Raw genomic sequence first — 19195 nt, forward strand, 5'->3', positions numbered from 1 at the left:
AAAAAAAAAAAAAAAAATGGGGAAATTTTTTAAACATAATTTGCCAGAATATTTATATTCATATATGTACTTGTTTTGGGCTTATGGACAGGACCTGATTACTGAATAGGCAAAGTAGGCCATGGCCTAGGTCCCCCTTTTTAGGAGTCTCAAATAGTTAAAACTGTTTTAGCCAATGTTTAAAACTGTATTGTAAGGTTTGACTACTGCGAGGCCCCGGAAAAAGCGTTGGATGACCCAGGGCCCCCTGTTATCTCAATCGGACTCTTCTTGTAGATCTGTTTCTGAAACTTATATCCGTATCCCAGAGATGCCCATTCCAATCTTATTTTGTATTATCATATATAGGGTTAGTTGGGATAACAAAAAACAAAACTTTAATGTTTCAAATTTAGATCCTTGTCTTTCTTATGTGACTGACAGAGAAGTGTTTTTTTAATGGTTAAAACACTGATCTCTCACGCCTAAAGGCGCAGGATCAAATCTCGCTCCAGTCGGTGGATTTTCAAGATGCAGAAAATCGAAAGCGTCATTGTCGTATGATTATGCGGCATGTTAAAGAGCCCTCGAGTACTCGTTTGGCATGGAGTATCTCTTGGTAAAATTAAATTCCTAGTGCAGTTTCGCATCCAACAGAGCCCAGATGCCTCCATCTAGTGGAGAAACTGGGCCTCAAACTTCTCGTGGCAATGGCAACCCACCGATAGCAATGCTATTCTGGGTTATGGCACTAGGTCTGCAAAAGGCAGTGCCTCCACCGCAGCCACATTAGAAAGAACAAAAAAAAAAAAAAATCTTTATTTTGAAGGAATTGAAAGAAATTTTGTTCATTTGGAGGGGGGGGGGGGAGGGATTGTCCAAGACTACACTCTCCGAGAGTAATTAGGTAAGAAAAAATTGATTTTGTGACTGTTCATTAGCGAATGGAATCGTTTCTTTTTTATATTTGTTTCCCCGCAAAGTTGATGTAAATGTATAAACCACAATATACACAATTAGTTCAGAAGTTTAAGAAGTTTTACACCATCAATATTCAAACTGTGGTCTGTAAGTCACATGCAAAAACAATGAATCGTCCAAATGTAATCTGACATTATTTAAAGACATATTATACGAAAAATTTAATGGTGCTCCGAATTCTTGTAAAATAGACACGAAGGTGTATTTTAAGTCAAAATTTTATCTTCTAAATCAATTGGAAGGAAAAAACACTTGGCTCAGCCAACCATTTACCTCAGAGTACAGGATTTATGTGATAAATGGAAAGTCATAAATTGCGTATTAAAAAAAAAGGGGGGGGGGAGGTAAAATTCACGACTAAATGTTTTTAGTAACTTTCCAATTGACAAATAAAGCTAGGGAAAACCATTTGTAGACCTGATGGAGATGTAAGATCACTGGACTTAAAAAAACAACTTTTTTCGCAGTGGCTCGTCTTTAAACAATGACCACGCCCTACATTGTTTCGAAATACTCGGAACTCTCAGAATGTCTCCGATATGTTACCTAGTCTTCACCAGGGGTGACCTCTGAGAGCAAAGATGCACCCCTCCCTAAAAATCGCAAAGATCCCCTCCAAAAGCAAGAGCCCACCCCTAAAAAGAAAATACCCCTCAGAACCGCCTCCCCCCTCCCGCACACACACTAAAAATTTCAATGACGCAGTCTGCACCATGACCCCCTCTAGGGGTCTTAACTCACCAACAGTTTAGTTTCAAAAATTACAACAACTGCGGTAACAATTTGTTTCCATTTACCCGATATTTACTTTTACCCCAACGACTGACGCTACAAGCATTTATACAGGCACGTAGCTAGAACTTTGTTAAGGGGGAGGGTCCAAGGTTGCACGAACTTCAAAAGAGGAGCCATGCTAAAGCAGAATTAGTAGCTGATAATTACACCAGATAAGATAAATTCAATTAAAACTGATTATTAAAATATGATAATTAACTAAAATGAATTAAATAATTGAAATTAATAGAGTCATTCGTTAAAATTAGTTGACAAAGATTTTATGTTAAGTGGTAAATTAATTATTGTCAGTTTGTAAATTAATATTAAACTGAAAGTTATCACATACAAAGTTTCCAAATATGTGTGAACCTCTGTCCTCCTGAAAATGAGTGATATATTTTCTATTAATAAAAAGGGCACAATAAAAGAAAAACGGAAAACGAAAACTGTTCTAGAAATTACTTGGAAAATGCATGCGATAATTTAATAAAATATTAAAGCTTTGTAAAATATTTCAACAAAACATGAACATTTGTACTTATGCCATTTTATTTGAAAACTAGAAAGTCGTCCGTCAAGGCATGACGGGAGAAAATTGCTTCAACTCTTCTTTATTTGAACGAAGCAATTGCCTGTTTGGTGATATTTTGATAGTTGAAATTTTAACTCTAACACCAGTGGATTAACCCTAAACTCCAGTAGATAGCGTTCATTGTTTTCGTTTCTTCATTCCTCTGAGATGACACAGTCTTAATTTATAAACTAGACTACAAGCAACAATTATATAAGCAGCAGTGATATATGCGATGGATATACACATTATAATATAAGATGTCGCTAAATTTACCTGGCTGCAACAACGACCTCACACAGGATTTCTTCGTTGGGCTAGAATTATTGTAAGGAACTCTGATAACATGAAGTGAGAGGCAAATTCTGAAATTTCAACTGCTTCTCTAGATTTGAGTATATATTTTTTTAGAATTTCGACATGATTTAATTAGTTTTTATTTGAATTGTAATGTCGGTATAAAAGAACAAAAATCAAGTTATTTCTTGTTCTCAGTGCTTTCTCCTCTCTCTCTCTCTCTCTCTCTTTGTCATTCTCTTTCTATACTGGAAAATCGCCAGTCAAGGTATGACGGGTGAAAATTGCTTCTAAAGGGTGTCCCAAAGTTAACGCAAGATTTGAATTTGCCACAATTTTTGCTGTAAATTGTTGGCAGCCACGGAAAAAGAACAATTTGACAGCTGGGAGTTTAGGGTTAGTAAAAAAGGAGTGTTATGCTATTATACAGCCAGCGAAACAATTCAATCACTGCATAAGGAATTTCCTGTTCGTGTACTCTCTCGTTTCGGTGATACGAATTGTACCCTAGATCGTGTGATTTTACATCATTAGACTTCTTCCTATGGGGTTATTTGAAGTCAAACGTCTATGTCAGCAATCCCACAACCACCCGCGCATTACCTAATTGCGATATTGAGCGCCAATAACAGTAAACCGCTTGATCCGCCCAAACTTTCATTATTTTTCAAATAATTGTTCGATAATGAAAACGCATTATAGAATCGAAAACGCTCCATTTGTAATAACCCTAGACCCTCAGCTGCCAAATTCTTTTTTCAAGATTGCCCACAATTTATTGCAAAAATGACGGCAAATTCAAATCTTGCGTTAATTTTGGGACACCTTATACATTTGAACGTAAAAACTGCCAGTTTGGTGATATTTTGATTGTTGAAATTTTAATCCTAACTCCAGTGGATTAACCCTCAACTCCAGTAGATAGCCCTAAACTCCACTTAATTGTTGACTACTTTTTCGTTTCTTCATTCTATTAAAATGAGTCTTACCAGTAAAACAGTTAAGTTACCAGACTCAGTTCAGCATAGTTAAAATAAAGCATTCAAAAATATTATCAAATTATCATGCCGTGGCGCGAGTTTCATTGTGGTGACGTCATTAGCGTTACTTGATCAGTGAATTCGCTATTATATATATATGAATGAGAATAACTAAAAAATGAGTTTAAAGTAGTAAATGATAAATACACAACAATCTACGAACTAAAACTCACATTAAAAAAATAAAATAAAAAAAAAACATTGAATAAAGAAAATTGCAACAAATATTATTAAGCAAAAAGGAAAAGAGATTGATTTTTCAGTAGTGGATAAGCCTCTTGCGAAGATTTTTTGCAGCAGCCGTACTTTACAAAAAGAACTTTTCAAACATTTTGTAAATAATCAGGTGCTATCTAGAGCGGATGCTATTAGATTAGAATATTTATATGTCCTTTACCTGAACAATCTTTCAAATGTACGCGGGAAATTTTCAAAATTAGAGGCCGAAGAACGCAGTTTAAGGCCTTGTGTTTGGTCTGGTCAAGGGATCACTACCTCTTTCAAATTCCCTCTGGCTTCTTGGAGGAGCTTAAATCTCTCAGTCCCCTCCGGATTTGCGCCACTGGGTTGTAAGACTTATTAATTATTAAAATTATCTAATGTATAACATTTGATTGCAAAAATAGTATAAATATGATATACATTCTGAAATGTGTGACATGCGAAAGATTATTTTGTGGATTTATTATTGCATACTGTTTTTGTGCAAAATGAATTTACTCTCTTTTTGTTTAAAAAGTCTGTAACTACAGCTTTGGTGCATCTGAATTTTGGCACTCGGCCCATGCCTTAATCTGGCCAGCCCTCCCCAAAGAAGTACCTGTAATCCACCTAAGCATTTCTGTATTACAGTCTGCGTCATGACTCCCTCCCCTTCATAGCTACCCTATCATATCCAAAATTTTCGAAAAATTCGTCAAGCATTTAGAAAAAAAAAAAAAAAAAAAAAACGCGAGAGAGGAAAATTGTCTAGATTTAAATTTTTAGTTTTTAGTCTATTTAGTCTGCCATCTATTAGTAGCAAATATAAAGACTAACATTTGCCGTATGTTCTTACAGCATTTCTCAATCACTTTTGTCCAGGAGAAGAGCGTATAAAATTTGAAAATTTTCGCAGAACGGTATTTTCCCCCCTTATTTTTTTTTAGAAAAAAAACTTTTTTTACAAATTAAATAATTGTTACATAAGTTAATTGTAAGATTTTTATGATTTAGTTACTACTAATACTTAATTTACAATATTTTATATATAACACTCACTCCTTTGAAAAACGTCATACCTTAAAAATTTACGATTTTGAGCTATGCTTTTTTCCGTATAATTTTACTATATTTTTGCTTTAGTATAGTTTTACTACATGATATCTTACTTTTAAATATTTAAATCTCTCTCCTGAAAAATCACGTTTTTTGAAACATGACGTTGTTGTAAGGAGTGAGCAATAAATTTTAAAAAAAAATCTGTGAGTAAAACTACAGAAAATTGTGGAAAATAATACCAAAATTAACCTTAAAAACTGCATAAAATGTTATTTTGTTTATCAAGGTTTTTCTTTTTTTTAATATATTTTCGAAGAGGGGAAAAACTAACTGTTGAGATTGTACTTTTGGATAACCCCCTTCTATGCTCTAAGTCACTTGTCCATCTTATTTTATTGGAAAAAGTATGCACAAAAAATTTATAATGACAGATCACGATATTGTTTAATATTACGTTTCTACTCAACTCCCCTCATATGGATTATTTGGGAGAGTAATTATACCCTTGGACTGAATTATGCTCTAAGCATGACTCTTTATACTTCGATGTATGTTAAACTTGCACACATACGTTAAAAAAAAATGTATCTGCTGATAACAGGGCTCTCCATTATTACGCTTTATTGAACAATAGTGGCTAAATTTATTGTAGCTACCTGTTTGTTGGCACTCTCAGCTTCAATGAGATGACATCTGCCTCTAGTTCGGTTATTGACTATTCCAGGCTGATGAATCCATAACAGGGACGAAACTGCAGTCTCTGGATGTCATAGCCGGGCTGCCGGTATATTGCGTGTAGTTCTGCATTACCCTTTACTGCTTAGTAGTAGCTAAATCTACAGTAACTGATTTTCAGTGAAAATACTCCTTAACATTTTTGGAGGAATAAAATATACGAAAACAGTCTGGTCCATAATAGTGGTTGATTCCAAAAAGGGGGGGGGGGAACCCCCACTTTTCCATGTTTTAAAACAAAAGAAAATGAAGGGAAGGGCAAGCAACAAGTTTTTGAACATAAATGTGCGATTTTTCTAATATAGTGTATGAAAGAATTTTATTTTCTTGAACGCGCTTTTTTTTTTATTTTATTTTTTTAATTTCTTGTAAAGGTTTGGTGTTTGCGATTACGGTAGTTATGGATAACTATTGCTTTTGCATTAAGTTCATACAATAGAAATTTGATTTATGAGTCTTGCGTTTAATGATTTCTAGATTCCACAATCAACTATCGAAAAAAATTCGCAAATCTGGTTTTCGGTGTTTCCCGCGCTTTTCCGACGTCACTTACGCTCCACACGGCTTTAATTAGAGATTATTCAATAACATATTGCATTAGAATGTGACAATATTCATTTCTTTAGTATTCAGTTGGAATAAAACACGAAAATTTCAGACTTACGAGTGTACTTTTTAATTCAAGAAAATATTTCGGAAGTTTTACCCAGCGTTAAGGATAACCCTATGAAGTTCGTTTTGAAAACATTTTCTCGAATTATAAATGAGTAATATGGAATTTATTAAGAAACCGCTCAAAATTCTGTTAGGTATTTCAAAAAAATGCTTAGTTTTTCAGAAATTGCAGAAAATGCGCATTTTTTAAAAATAGCTGGAAAATCGGCAAAAGGTTGCCGGTTTTCTGGTTTCCCGGTTTTTTGGTTCCCGGATAAAAGGTTATGCACTGTATTTTTAAACAGAAAGTTTGACATTTTGTACGAAAAAAAAGAACATTCAAATGTAATATTTGAAACTTTCAACCCCCTCCCCCCCTTCCATAATAATGATAAGTTCCAAGAAAGAAGAACTTTCTGGGGATGAAATGAAAGTTGAAAAAGAAAAGATGTCTACTCTTTTGATTTAAAAAAACATTACATTTTGTACGTAAGGAAAATAACAAAACATTAAAATGTAACATATTTAAATCTGCAATTACTTCCCGCATCCCCCTCCCCATTTTCCCTGATGTTAAATTCTTATTTCAAATACAAAGCTTGAAAATACTTTATCCTTCACTTTCAGGTGTATTCCTGGTTTTGAATGCGTGAAATACTCTTGCAAAGGGGCGTTAAAAATATCTCTGTTTGCAGCTGGGGGGCTGGGGTCGGCTAAAGCCCTAAATTGTAGATTAAGTAGCGACACGTCCGCCATCTTGGGGATAAACGATGTTTTCTTCCTATGTCTGCAATGGTGAAGTAGCAAAATTTGCTTCTTGATTGTGGTATATTACTAACTCCATGTTAATCCACAATCAAGAAGAAAAATACGCTACTTCATTAAAGCAGTCATGGAAAGAAAGCGGCATTTAGCCCCAAGATGTCGGACATGTCGCTACTTAAACCACGATCTAGGGCTTTAGGTTCGGCAACTTATGGCTCGCGAGATCCATATTTGTTGCTCTTGAGTAGTTTAGTAGTTCTGCGAAATTAACTGCAGTATTGCCATTGCCAGAAAACTTATAATAATTCTACGCACTTTCAAAACGCGCTTCAGATTGCATGCATATTCTGTTCGACTATGAATCTGACACGCCCAGACACTTCTGCGAATGGCAGTAGAGGACGAATACAGTCGACTCCCGCTACAACGCGATTCGACTTACGCGAAATGGCTATAACGCGAATTTTTCACGAGTAACGAATTTTAGAGCTAACGCGAGTTTTTCGCCCAAAAACACGAAATTTTTAATTAGAAAGTATCGGCTTCGTTATTGGCTTCTAAATATTGATTTCGTGAATGTTATTACATCCCTTTAAGCATCACTGACAGCGAAAGTTCCCACACCAAACTATTCTGAGCATCACGTTGTTAGTGCATCAAATAACCACCTCAGCATCTTTCATTTATTATTTTTTGCATTCTAAACATTACAGTTGACGAAATATAAGGGCACCTTAGTGGCACCTTTATCTAAAGTTTGTGAAGTTGGAATGAAAAAGAAAGTTTCTGATTAAAAAAAAATTTAAAAAAAAAGGCTAAGATTCTTGATCTGCTTGAACATCTACAAAATGTTGACGGTAGCGGGACAATAAGTATGAGTGAATCTTCTATACTTAAATTAAAAGTCGAAACAAAAAAAATCCCGTAAAAGTCCGGAACTTAATCTCAATGTTGAAGCTTGCAGAGCGTCTAGCAAAGTAAATATTATGAAAATGGAAGCTGCTCTTGTACTGTCGATTAAAGAGATCTGAAAGAGGGGCTGTTGCCACAAATTGAAACGTTGTAAAAGAAAAGGCGAAGCAACCGGATTTAAAAATGTATTAGATAAGAATAACGATCTGATCATAGAGCATAAATCATCATTATCTTCATTTTTTAACTCATATTGTTACTGTTTGCGCAGTACTATTACAGTGCAGCATTTTATTATTCTTAATATATTGTGCGTACCGCTTTGTTTCATTTTACGTCTTTCCCTCCTATCGATCATTCATTTTGTGCATCTTAAAGTATTTAATGCTGAATAAAACAGTTTTTTATTTTTTAAATACAGTTAAAGTTCAGTTATTTTTTTTAAGAAACAGTATTGTATAGTTGAGGAATGCTTTAAAGCAGTTTGAGGGGTGTTTGTAAGTGTCTAAAAAAATTTGGCTTGCTTCTAAAAAAATTGTATACATATATTTTTCCACAACGCGAAATTTCGACTTACGCGAGGAATCTTGGAACGCAACCCTCGCGTAAGTCGGGACTCGACTGTATACATTTGATATCTTGGTAATTTTCGGAATGTCTTGCTGCTGTCACAGTAGTGCTGTGGGTAATTATTTGCAGATAAAACCATAAATAAAAACAAATTTAGACGAACGCTTAAGGGACGAAAGTCTCGAATGTTGCATGAAGTTAAAAGCTTCTGAATATTCACCAAAACTGAAACAATCATGCTTGAACTCAATCCCAAAAATCTCAGTGTTACTAGTTACTAAGTGTTAAATCTCAGCGTCAAATAACGAAAGTGCTTTATAAATACTGGTGTTTGTATTATTTTTACATTGAATTCTTACTTGCTACTTTTACCAGGGGTGCTCATCCCCCAAAAGAGATAGTGCACTCCATCAAATGCTACAAAGCACCCTCAAAAGGAGACTAAAACTGCTTAAAATACACACAGCCCCCTCCTCCAAAAAAAAAAAAAAAATCACTGGTGCAGCCTGCTAGATCACCTTCCCCTCTTTTGTGGGTACCCTGTTTTAAACAAGCTGCACTAACCTACTGAAGTTTACATTTTATTAGAATTAGATTTATTTTAACTAGTTTTAATGTTGTTTCGCTTTTTCTAAGGCATTGAATAATTTGTTCCGTTACTACATAAATGTTTTGGTTTCACAGTAAATATACTATGTTCTATCGCAGATAACCATAATATCATTTTTTTTTTCGAATATTATCCATGTATATAATATTTAATTCCTGAAAAAAAAAAAACACCCGATGAAAATTAACTACAAAAAAGAAACGGCCCACACCTGGTCTATAGTGATGAACGTAATATCGTGTAAATTCGTTTATAAAGAGAGCTACTATAACGAGGGCTTTCTGTAAGGGAAATAACTTTCAGGCAAAATGATATAATTGACAATGGTAAAACTCTTCCTCGAGTTCCAAAATCCCACGATAAATCGTTTAAAAAAGTGGTAAGTCGCTAACCTTTAAATGACGCGTCTGCACGAAAGTGCCTTCTACCTCCTAGTTGCGTTTCATTGCCTGCTGGAAGAAGTAAACTTGGCAAGCATCTTCCACATTCGAGCCAAAAACGCGAGCTTAAGCGATTCCTAGATTAATTCAGCTTTTTGGTCCCGTCTCTAAGGTTAAGACTAAAAAGCTCCTACTTTGCAAAATTATCGTTGATAAAGTATCTTCTGCGATCAGGATCATGGTAAGCATATTTCGCCTTCTACCTTATGTTGAAAGTAGGGAAAGTATTTACCTTGCTTAGAAATGTATCATTCACGTTTGACTCGATAAAGTGTGAAAAAAACATACATTTAAATTAATTCAGCTCTTTGGTCCCATCTAGTGATGATTGCAATACCGGATCAAAAATACAATTCCGGTATTCGGATATTTTTAAAAACGCGATACCGGTATTGATACCGCTACTAGAAATTTTCCAAGAAAATGAACAGAAACATACTTGCTTCGCAGGAGTGCCTACCCCCCTAAGAGCAAGGGCGCACCCCCTAAATATCTCGACCCCCCCCCAAATACCCCTTAAAATACACCCCTAAAAATTTCAAAGGCGGAGTCTGCGCCATGACCCCCCCCCCCCCTCCTAGTGGGCACCACTGTGTTTCGTAGTAATATTTGACAAGTTTATTATGAACAAGCATATGAAGAAGAAACATTAGGTCGGTACAGCATCGATATAAATCCACCTGTTTCCTTTCTTCCAATTCTCTTCAAATTGAGAATAATACATTTTTTCCTGTAACTTATTAGTTGTGCTTTAACGTGCTTGTTAATTCAAAGATAAAAAAGATTGATTTTCCGCATTGAACCATCCCATTTATAGTAGCCAATAGAAGAACCTCCAGATATAGTTGAACCTCAGGCAAAATCACTATCCGTCACTGGTTGAACAGAAACATTGATAGAAACCATTAAAAAAGTTGAAGTAGGTGTTCAAAGTGGTGGCTAAGTTTGTCATTGCACAATTCACACTAGCGAATGGAGGCCTGGAGCACTCAAGGTGGAATGCTATATTATGCACCACACTAAATATCTTTCGTCTTGATAGGTGCAAGTATCCTCTTATTTTATCAATCTATTCCGAACGTACTTTATAAACGCGAAAGACCATACATTTTTATCCCTCAACAATTTTACCCAATCACATTGGTAAAAACTTAGAAATGATGTCGTTCGTTATGAAGATTACTGCCATAAGTAATTACAGTAGACTCTCGATCAACCGGCCGCCGTTTAACCGGACCCCGCTTTAACCGGCCGTAATTTATTGAAAAAGTTGCAAAAAAATTTTTTTTTAACTTCATAATTATGTATTATGTGCTATAATTGCAGAATAAAAAAGAACTTCCAAAAACTGAAATATGTTTCCGGTGCACTGAACAGTATATCACTCTGCTCTTAATTAAAAAAAAAAAAAAAAAATCGCTGATGTGATTCACTTGCAAAGGGAGAGAAATGCTATGTGGAATGTGGTAATGTGGAACAATAGGCATTTGATTCCTCTAGTAATGTTTTTTTTTTTCAAATGCCATAATTATACATCAATTTGTAGAACTTTTAGACTTTTACCCTTCATTAGAATTCAGAAAAAATGAGTGAATTTTTTTAACGTTCCTTCCCTATGCGTAGCCTCCTCGTAAGCATGTAGTGTAGGCCTTATACCAGGGGTGCCCACTCCCTTAAGAGCAAGGGAGCCCCTCTAAATATCGTGAAGACCCCCCTAAAAAAAGAGAAATTAAACCTGAAAACACCCCCCTCAAAATTTTAATGGCGCAGTCTGCGCTATGACCCCCTTAGGTAGAACCCCAAGTGGACACCAGGACACCCCTACTTAAAACCTCTGCTTAGCTTATACCCTCGCATCCAGCGTTGCATTCTCGTAGGCTACGGTCCTTATGGCATGTAAACATCATTTTGAATAACTTCACGAACTTAGAAAATAAATGCCTTTTAATTGTTGTAGGCAATGCAATGCTATTTAGTTGTTTAGTGCAACCTTCAAAATGCAATCTTCAACCAGAAATTATACTTTTAACATTTTCCACTTAGAAATTACGCTAAAACAGATTACCTCAAGTCCCAACTTGTATTTTAAACGCACAGAGTGATTCGAGCGTCGGTGGTATAACGGTTAGCATAGCTGCCTTCCAAGCAGTTGACCCGGGTTCGACTCCCGGCCGACGCAGATATTTTTCTATTTGGAATTGAGTATACCTTTATATGTAACTTTTTTTTTAGTAAGAAAAGGTTTCAATGCTAGTTCTTTGCAGTTTTTGCCTTGCAGCACACTGAACAAAGTGTCAATAAACCTTCAGTAGGGTCAACACTCAAAACGCGTTAACGCGTATAAATAACAGTATCTAAATAACTGTTTCATGCACAATATTTTGTGTATGTTTTTGCTGTTAGTTTTCCATTATCTTTACAGTCATTCAGGGTATGTTTGAGCCAGTTCGGATAACTTTGCGCCACTTTATCCTCATATATATAATAACGAACGAATTCACTGATCGAGTAACGCTCCTGACATCACCAACAATGAAAATCGCGCCACAGCATGACACTTTTATAATATTGTTTGGTAATGTTTGAAACTGGAGGGCTGGGGGGGGGGGGCAGGTAAATGGCTGAACTAGATCCGGAAATTTAACTCTTTCACTGGTAAGAATCATTTTAGGATTTTAGGAGAATGAATGAATAAATGAAAAAGGTAGTCAACAATGAACGGTATCTTCTGGAGCTTAGGGTTGATCCACTGGAGTTAGGGTTAAAATTTCAACTATCAAAATAAACAGGCAATTGCTTCGTTCAGATTTAGAAGTAATTTTCACCTGTCATATCCTGACGGGCGATTTTCTAGTATTTTGTTTTAAAATTATAAAGAGCAAAAATCTTATTTTATGACTTCACCAGCAAAGAAGGCTTTACTGGGACTTCTAGTTTTCTTTTTCTAAGTCAAATAAATTAAAAAAAATATGAGTTGATGTAAAGTTATCTGGACTGGCTCAATGATTCCCTGATTGACTGTACCTTGGACTGTAACTGTTTAGTTAATTGATATTCATAGACATACAATAATTCCTTACATTATTTTAATAATTTTATTACAGTCATTCAGGATAACTTTGACCCACAATTTCTGCTTTTATGTACCCTACACCTATTTTAATAGTGTTATTCCACCCATTGACGTAGAACTGAAGAAAATCTTCCAAAATGTATTAATATCCAAAATTAAGAAATAATTTAAAAAGTAGTTTTAAATGAATTACCTGGTTCAAAGTTATCCTGTCACTTCGAGTAACTTTGAGCCATGTGAGAAATGCGATGTAAAATAAACTGTAAATAAAAGTAGTACTCAACTGAAGCAGTGATAAACAAAGGGATATAAGTGGAGTTTTTTAAGTTTAGAGTAAAACGCGTTTAAAGTTCATATTCTTCATAGGCTATCACTGAATTTTTTTTTTCTAAATCATGCTGTATAGCAGCACCTAAAATAGCTACTAATACAATTTCTTGCCCGATAACAGAAAGGAAGTTCTCCTAACATTTGGATTAGTGGTCTCGAAATTTTTAGTTTTGGTACTTATATCTCTTTGCTTCTCACTACCTCAACTGTTGGTTACAATAAAACCGCACGTCGTTTCAAGCATGTGTATCAAGTTTACCTATCTACATACATTTTTCGTGTATTAATTTTTCAAACATATGCTCATTTTCTGATCACCCGGTACATTTATATGAATAATAAAAAAAAAAAGTTAAGTATTTGAGAGACCAGTATGTCTCTTTTCGGTCAACACATTGACTATTTTATCGTGATGAAACCTGGCGAGTTTCAATCGCTAAACATGATCTCAATGCAGTTCATGTGCTTTGTTGCCGAGAGTGTCGGCTCAACTTCTTTGCTCTGTTTATTTAACAAAATCTTTCAAGATTACAGGAAAATGAAAATAGATTATATATCTTTCGAAGACAGGCACTTTCTCTTATCGTTCCCTTCTTCATTTTCTCGCAATCCACTTTTCATTTCGGCATTATAAGTTTTGTAGAGTCAGGGGTGCCCACAGAGGGGGGGGGGGGTATTATGGCGCAAGTTACGCCATCAAAATGGGGGAGGGGGATTTTTTAATTTTTTTAAAATTCATTGATTTATCAAATTTATTTTCTTTTTCTTTTTTTCAATTCGGTTTACATTTTATTTCAATTATTTATTTAGTTTGTGTGTGTGTGTGTATATATGTCATTGACGTAGCACATAACTTTTCTAATAAAATAATAATAAAAACAGTAATTAAAAATTAATAAACAAAAATATTTTAAAAATAAATAAAATAAAAAAGAGTTAAAAAATAAAGGGAAAGAGGGTTGAGAAAAATCTGGGGCGGGGGGAGGGGAGGAATTTGAGCCATTGAACTTGGGTGGGGGGGATGATCACCCCTGTTCCAGAGTTCACTGAAAAGGGGGGCTCTACTTGTAACCTTGTGACTATCATCGAAAGAAACCCTGTTGTGTGGCTTTGAGTCTAGTTGACGTAAAAGATTGAAATAAATTATGGATAATTATTTCTGCTGTTTGTAAACTTTTCGACTGCTGCTCTTTGTATTTATTTTCTATAAATTTATTATCGTCTGCAATCTGCAATTCTATATTTTCTTTGCCAATCGCAACTCCAGCGCTCGAATACGCTACCTTGCGGTGATTTACAAAACTGCAGAAAAAACTAAAACATTGCCACATTGCGTTCCACGTATGTCTGTTGACTTAAACATAGGCAGTTTATTCTGAGTATTTATTAACGCATTCGATGTGTCTTGGATTGCTTTCAACAACAGAAAGTGTTCGAGCTCCTCAAAATAATGTTAGTTTTCATTATTTCCCTCTAAAAAGTGATTTGATTGAGAAATGGTGAAAGCGCGTTAACACCAGAAAACTCTGGATTAGCAAACTTGGATAACGTTATACCAGGTAAAAAATTTTATTGTTTTGTGTGAATTTGTAAGAATATGGGTTTTTTTAAATCTTAAATTAATTTAACAAACCATATTTTACAGCAGCATTTAGTTGGAATAGACGGTATGCAAAAAATTTCTTGAATATATTATCGTAGAACGAAATGAAAAATGTTTAACCGAGAAAGAATTTATTTTGTTGCTTTTATTCTCAGCTGAAAGGTTTCGCCAAATTTGTTTAGGGTTATAGTTTTAGTATTGTGCGAGCTAAGTATCCTTGGCGAGATTCCGCCCATGTTAGTTAAACCATTTTTATTTTTTATCATGAGTGGAATAAAATGGTAGAAAGATTACAGAATTCGATAAGTAAAAAGAAATAATGGTAGATCAAATTGAAAAGAAGACTACCACCATGTATCCGTGAGAATTTTGTTGATGATTTGTATAGCATGACTTAATTAAATCATAACTCAGAAATTAGAAACATACCAAACAGAAAAATTTAAAATGAACCGATTCGGCAATTTGAGAAAAATAACTCAGCTACAAATGCAAAACAATTAGCGCTAGGCAAGCAAGGCAAAGAAGTATCATCTTCTTTTGACAATAATTCGTAATGTCATATAATTGAATTTTCTAGCATTAATTGTTATTCTTGTCAAGCCACAATTATTATTTAGTTTTATCAAGAATTGATAAATATCGAATTCAACATCGTGGAAATGGCTGCTTAGAACTACGAACTGCGTATTTTTCATTAATTTCTAACGTTTAGTAATGCTTCTTGAATTCTCATTTCTTTCTACGTGTGCCAGAATATCAACAAGACTTTGAAAATTAATTTAAAAAGAATAAAGCGAAAAAATCATGCATACGAACAAAGTTTACTAGAATTATTAGCATTTTCTTCGTTACCACATGCGTTTGTTTTAGTTTTTTCGTCCGCCATTAGACAGTGACTGCAGTGCCCCCTATAGTTCGTTGGAGTTGCGAATTGTGTAATGTCATTTTCGTCTGCGATATTGCTTGTTTCTTTATACTGACAGAGTTAAAAATAGTAGATAGAAAAGTTAGAATGTTTTAATGAAATTATTTTACTTTCGATTGTTCTCGGAGAATATTATTTTTAATATTATCAAAAAACTCCGTAGTTTAAAGTCTTTTTTTTTAATAAAAATTGAAAATTTTGATTTTATTCAATTTAAGAAAAATAAATATTTTAAAATTTCAAAGAAGTGGAATTTTTAAAGTAGTCATTAATCGTAAATTGATTATTAATAAATTGCATGTTTTATTTTAAGAGTTGTGTTTACTTAGCTCAGAAAATTATCCGTTATTTGATAATTAATAAACTGCAAGTTGAATTTTAAGATTTGTATTTACCAAGTTCAAAATATTATCCTTTTTTTTTTGCAATTCTTTTTCTTTGAAAATTTCTCCTACTATTTTTCTAAAAATGTAAACAAAACAAATGTGTACCAACCATTGAAACATTTGAAAGAATCAATGTTTTATATCTGAAATTTAAAAAGCATCCTACGAAGCTATTCTCATGCACAACATGATGTTGAGTTAGTTGGGGCAAGAGTAAATATGGAGTAAATGGAACCAAACTCTGATCACATTTGTGGTAATTTTAAAAACTAAACTTTTGGTGAGTGAAGACTAGGTACCATACAGAAGATGTTATGAGAATTCCGAGTATTTCTAAGCAATTGCAACTAAACGTTTGGTGAGTGAAGACTAGGTAACATATAGAAGATATTATGAGAATTCCGAGTATTTCTAAACAATTGCATCGGCGTCATGATAGTTTAAAAATGACACTGCGAAAAAAGTTGATTTTTTAAAGTGATCTTACATTTTCCTCTCCAGCAGGTCTACTAATGCGAATTAACTGGTTTCAACTAGTTTTATTTGTTACGAAGAAGATTAATAAAAATCATTTAGTTATGAGTTTCATATCCCCCCCCCCTTTTTTTTGAGCAATCACGATTGCTTATTGCTTTCATTTGACTGTTTTTTGATGTCCTATGATTTTATTTCCCCCCCCCGGTCACCCTCTGCAGCATCAACGTCGACCGGCTCCTCACGATGCTGCTGCTATAGCGAAAGCCGTCTCCAGGTTGCATCCATATCCTACACACACGCGCATACATACACAACTACACAAACACACACACAACTACCCACACATTCATGCCTGCACACAGACACAAATACATATGCCTACACATACCTCCCCCCCCACACACACATTCATACATACAACTACCCACACACTTATGCCTGCACACAGACACAAACACACATGCCTACACACACATACACATACCCTCTACACACAAGCAAACATACCCCCCCCCCCGCACACAAACACACGCCTACATACACACACTCGTGATTGCGAGAAACATAATTTGAATTCAAGATGTCAAAATTCAAATTAATTTTTCTTTTTATTTATTTATTTATTTTATTTTTATTTATTTATTTATTTGGTGCAAGTTAGGTGTTTCAGTGTATTTTGAAGTCTGAGGTAAATAGAAACAGCGATGGTTTTCATTCTTTTTTTTTTTTTTTTTTGAAAAATAAATATTGATTTAAAATACACTTTCAAGTGTATTTTACGTAAATTAAGCCCAGAATTTAATTCTGTGTGTTTTTCTTTTGAAATTATTTTAGATTACATTTGGAGATTTCAACGGCCTCGTACGACCGAAAGGGTCACAGTTGGAGTATTCTTGGTGTAGAACTTAAGTTTCAAAACTGATTGTGTATACTGCGATTATCTACCTACATCAACCTAATGGGGAAATAAATGGGGTGCTTCCATTTACCCCATAGAGTCTGGGGTAATAGAAAACATAATTTCATTCACTATTGGACAGTCATAAAGTTAAATATTTCATACCCAGTTATTCTCAGAGTGTAGTCTTAAACACAATGCCCAAAATTCTCTATCTAAAGTTAAAACATAAAATTTCCGTTTACTTTTACCCAATTGACCTTACTAAAATAATGAAATCATTAATATACATGTGTGTGTGTTTTTTCGTGCAGTAAACGTTAGTACCGGAAGTTTATCAAGAAAGCTCAAAATTCGTTTAAAAATATCTTCTTCGCAGAAGACACAACAGGCTGTTATTTACAAGCTTACCAAAGCGGAAAAACAAAATTACCTCCACGATTCTTTTCATTTCGGGTCGGTAAGGTATGACTTTCAGCACCAAACCGTATGGCGCTCACGCTCCGGTGCCAGTCAATAACTCGTCCAGCCAATTTGCCTACAATTGTTCCTCAACTACAATTGATACAGAGTTGACTGAACTTGGTGGAAACAAAGTTTTTGGGGTTGAAGCTCGCTTGATGGTGTGATATTTTTTTTTTTTCCACAGACGAGAGATTTAGAAATGAATAATATTAGAAGTAATATCAACAGGTTTTGTGTATCTGCTTGTTTGTTTAGGATGTTCTAATCCAGTGATTTCGTACTGTACATTTAAGTCGCTTCTGCGGCTCTTGAGGAAGGTTATGTTCACACTCAAAAACCTAGCAAAAGACGAACTGTGAGGGCCGCAGAGAGCCAACGCGGGCCCTTTGTCAGTTATGTCGCCAGGCCCCTTTCGCCCCCCTCCCCCCCCCCCCCAAAAAAAAAACAAGAAAAAGAAAAGAAAAGGGGGAAAAGAAGAAAAAAAGGGAGGAGGAGAGAAAAGACAAGGGGAAAAAGAAGAAAAAAAGGGTGGGGGAGTCAAAACTGCTTACTAGAAAACAATTAACTCTATTTTAAGTGCTACAACAGTAAGTACCATATTAAGAGTCAATTTTACTTAATCTTTACGTTCTCCCGTATTCGGAGTTTTTTCCCCCTTTTTCTTTCTTCCCTTCTTCTTTTCCTCCAATTTTTTTCTCTCCTTTTCTTTCTTTTTTTTACGTCAGTGTTGCCGCCCCCCCCCCCCCCCATCAAGACCCGGCCCCTAGATTCCGACTAGGCTGACACGGCCTCTCGTCAGGCCTGTGAACACATTCATTTCCTGATTATTGATGAATAAAATTTCTCAAAATATTAGGAAAAACGGCGAGGGAACAAACAAAAAACGCAAAGATTAGTTTTGTTTTGTGATAGTAAATCTGAACCAAAATAATTTCCTGCCTCAAGTGATGTGAGTGATAAATTTCAAAGTCTTCCTATATCTTACAATTATTGCATCATTAAAATTGAAGATTTTTAGTAAAAGTTTTGGTCAAATGAAGTTTCTTATATTATATTGGTTGTTCATGAAAGTGAAATGGGACATGAATTTTCTAGAAGTTTTCTTCGAAGATCTGATGCATCTAGCTTTAGTTTTATTTTTCTTGAAACAGAAAATGTTGCAAAAGCAGGCACGTCATTTGGGTAATCAGGGAGGAGGGACTCAATTGCGCCCCCCTCCCCCGGAAAATTTTGAAATCACGGGCCTGCAGAACAGATGACATTAAGCTCCCTCAGCCGTATTAGAGGCACAGAAATACAGTAGGCGCCGCTTAATGTGATCACGGTTAATGTTGTCATTCGCTTAATATTATCAGAATCACAAAGTCCCGGAACACTTGTATGTTAACACACGTTAAAAAAGTCGGATATTGTAATCAGCGTCTTCGTTTATTGTTATCACTTT

At 34.9% G+C, this 19195-nt stretch overlaps 1 protein-coding gene and 1 non-coding gene across 5 annotated transcripts in view; both read left to right on the forward strand.

Moving 5' to 3' along the window:
- LOC129219464 (dihydropyrimidinase-like) overlaps positions 1 to 19195 on the forward strand; it is a 182444-nt gene that overhangs the window by 26888 nt on the left and 136361 nt on the right. Inside the window, exon 1 of one of the 4 annotated variants that reach the window (XM_054853864.1) lies at positions 9646 to 9772. The exons of the other annotated variants lie outside the window; for them this stretch is intronic. Coding sequence (XP_054709839.1) covers positions 9770 to 9772 — 3 coding nt within the window. The 5' untranslated portion in view covers positions 9646 to 9769. Of the gene's footprint in view, positions 1 to 9645; positions 9773 to 19195 lie in introns of those variants that run through there. 4 annotated transcript variants of the gene reach the window in all.
- Trnag-ucc (transfer RNA glycine (anticodon UCC)) lies at positions 11699 to 11770 on the forward strand. The gene has a single exon. It is a non-coding gene; the product is annotated as a tRNA-Gly (tRNA).

Source organism: Uloborus diversus, chromosome 3 (assembly GCF_026930045.1).
Source record: "Uloborus diversus isolate 005 chromosome 3, Udiv.v.3.1, whole genome shotgun sequence".
Lineage (NCBI taxonomy): Eukaryota > Metazoa > Arthropoda > Arachnida > Araneae > Uloboridae > Uloborus > Uloborus diversus.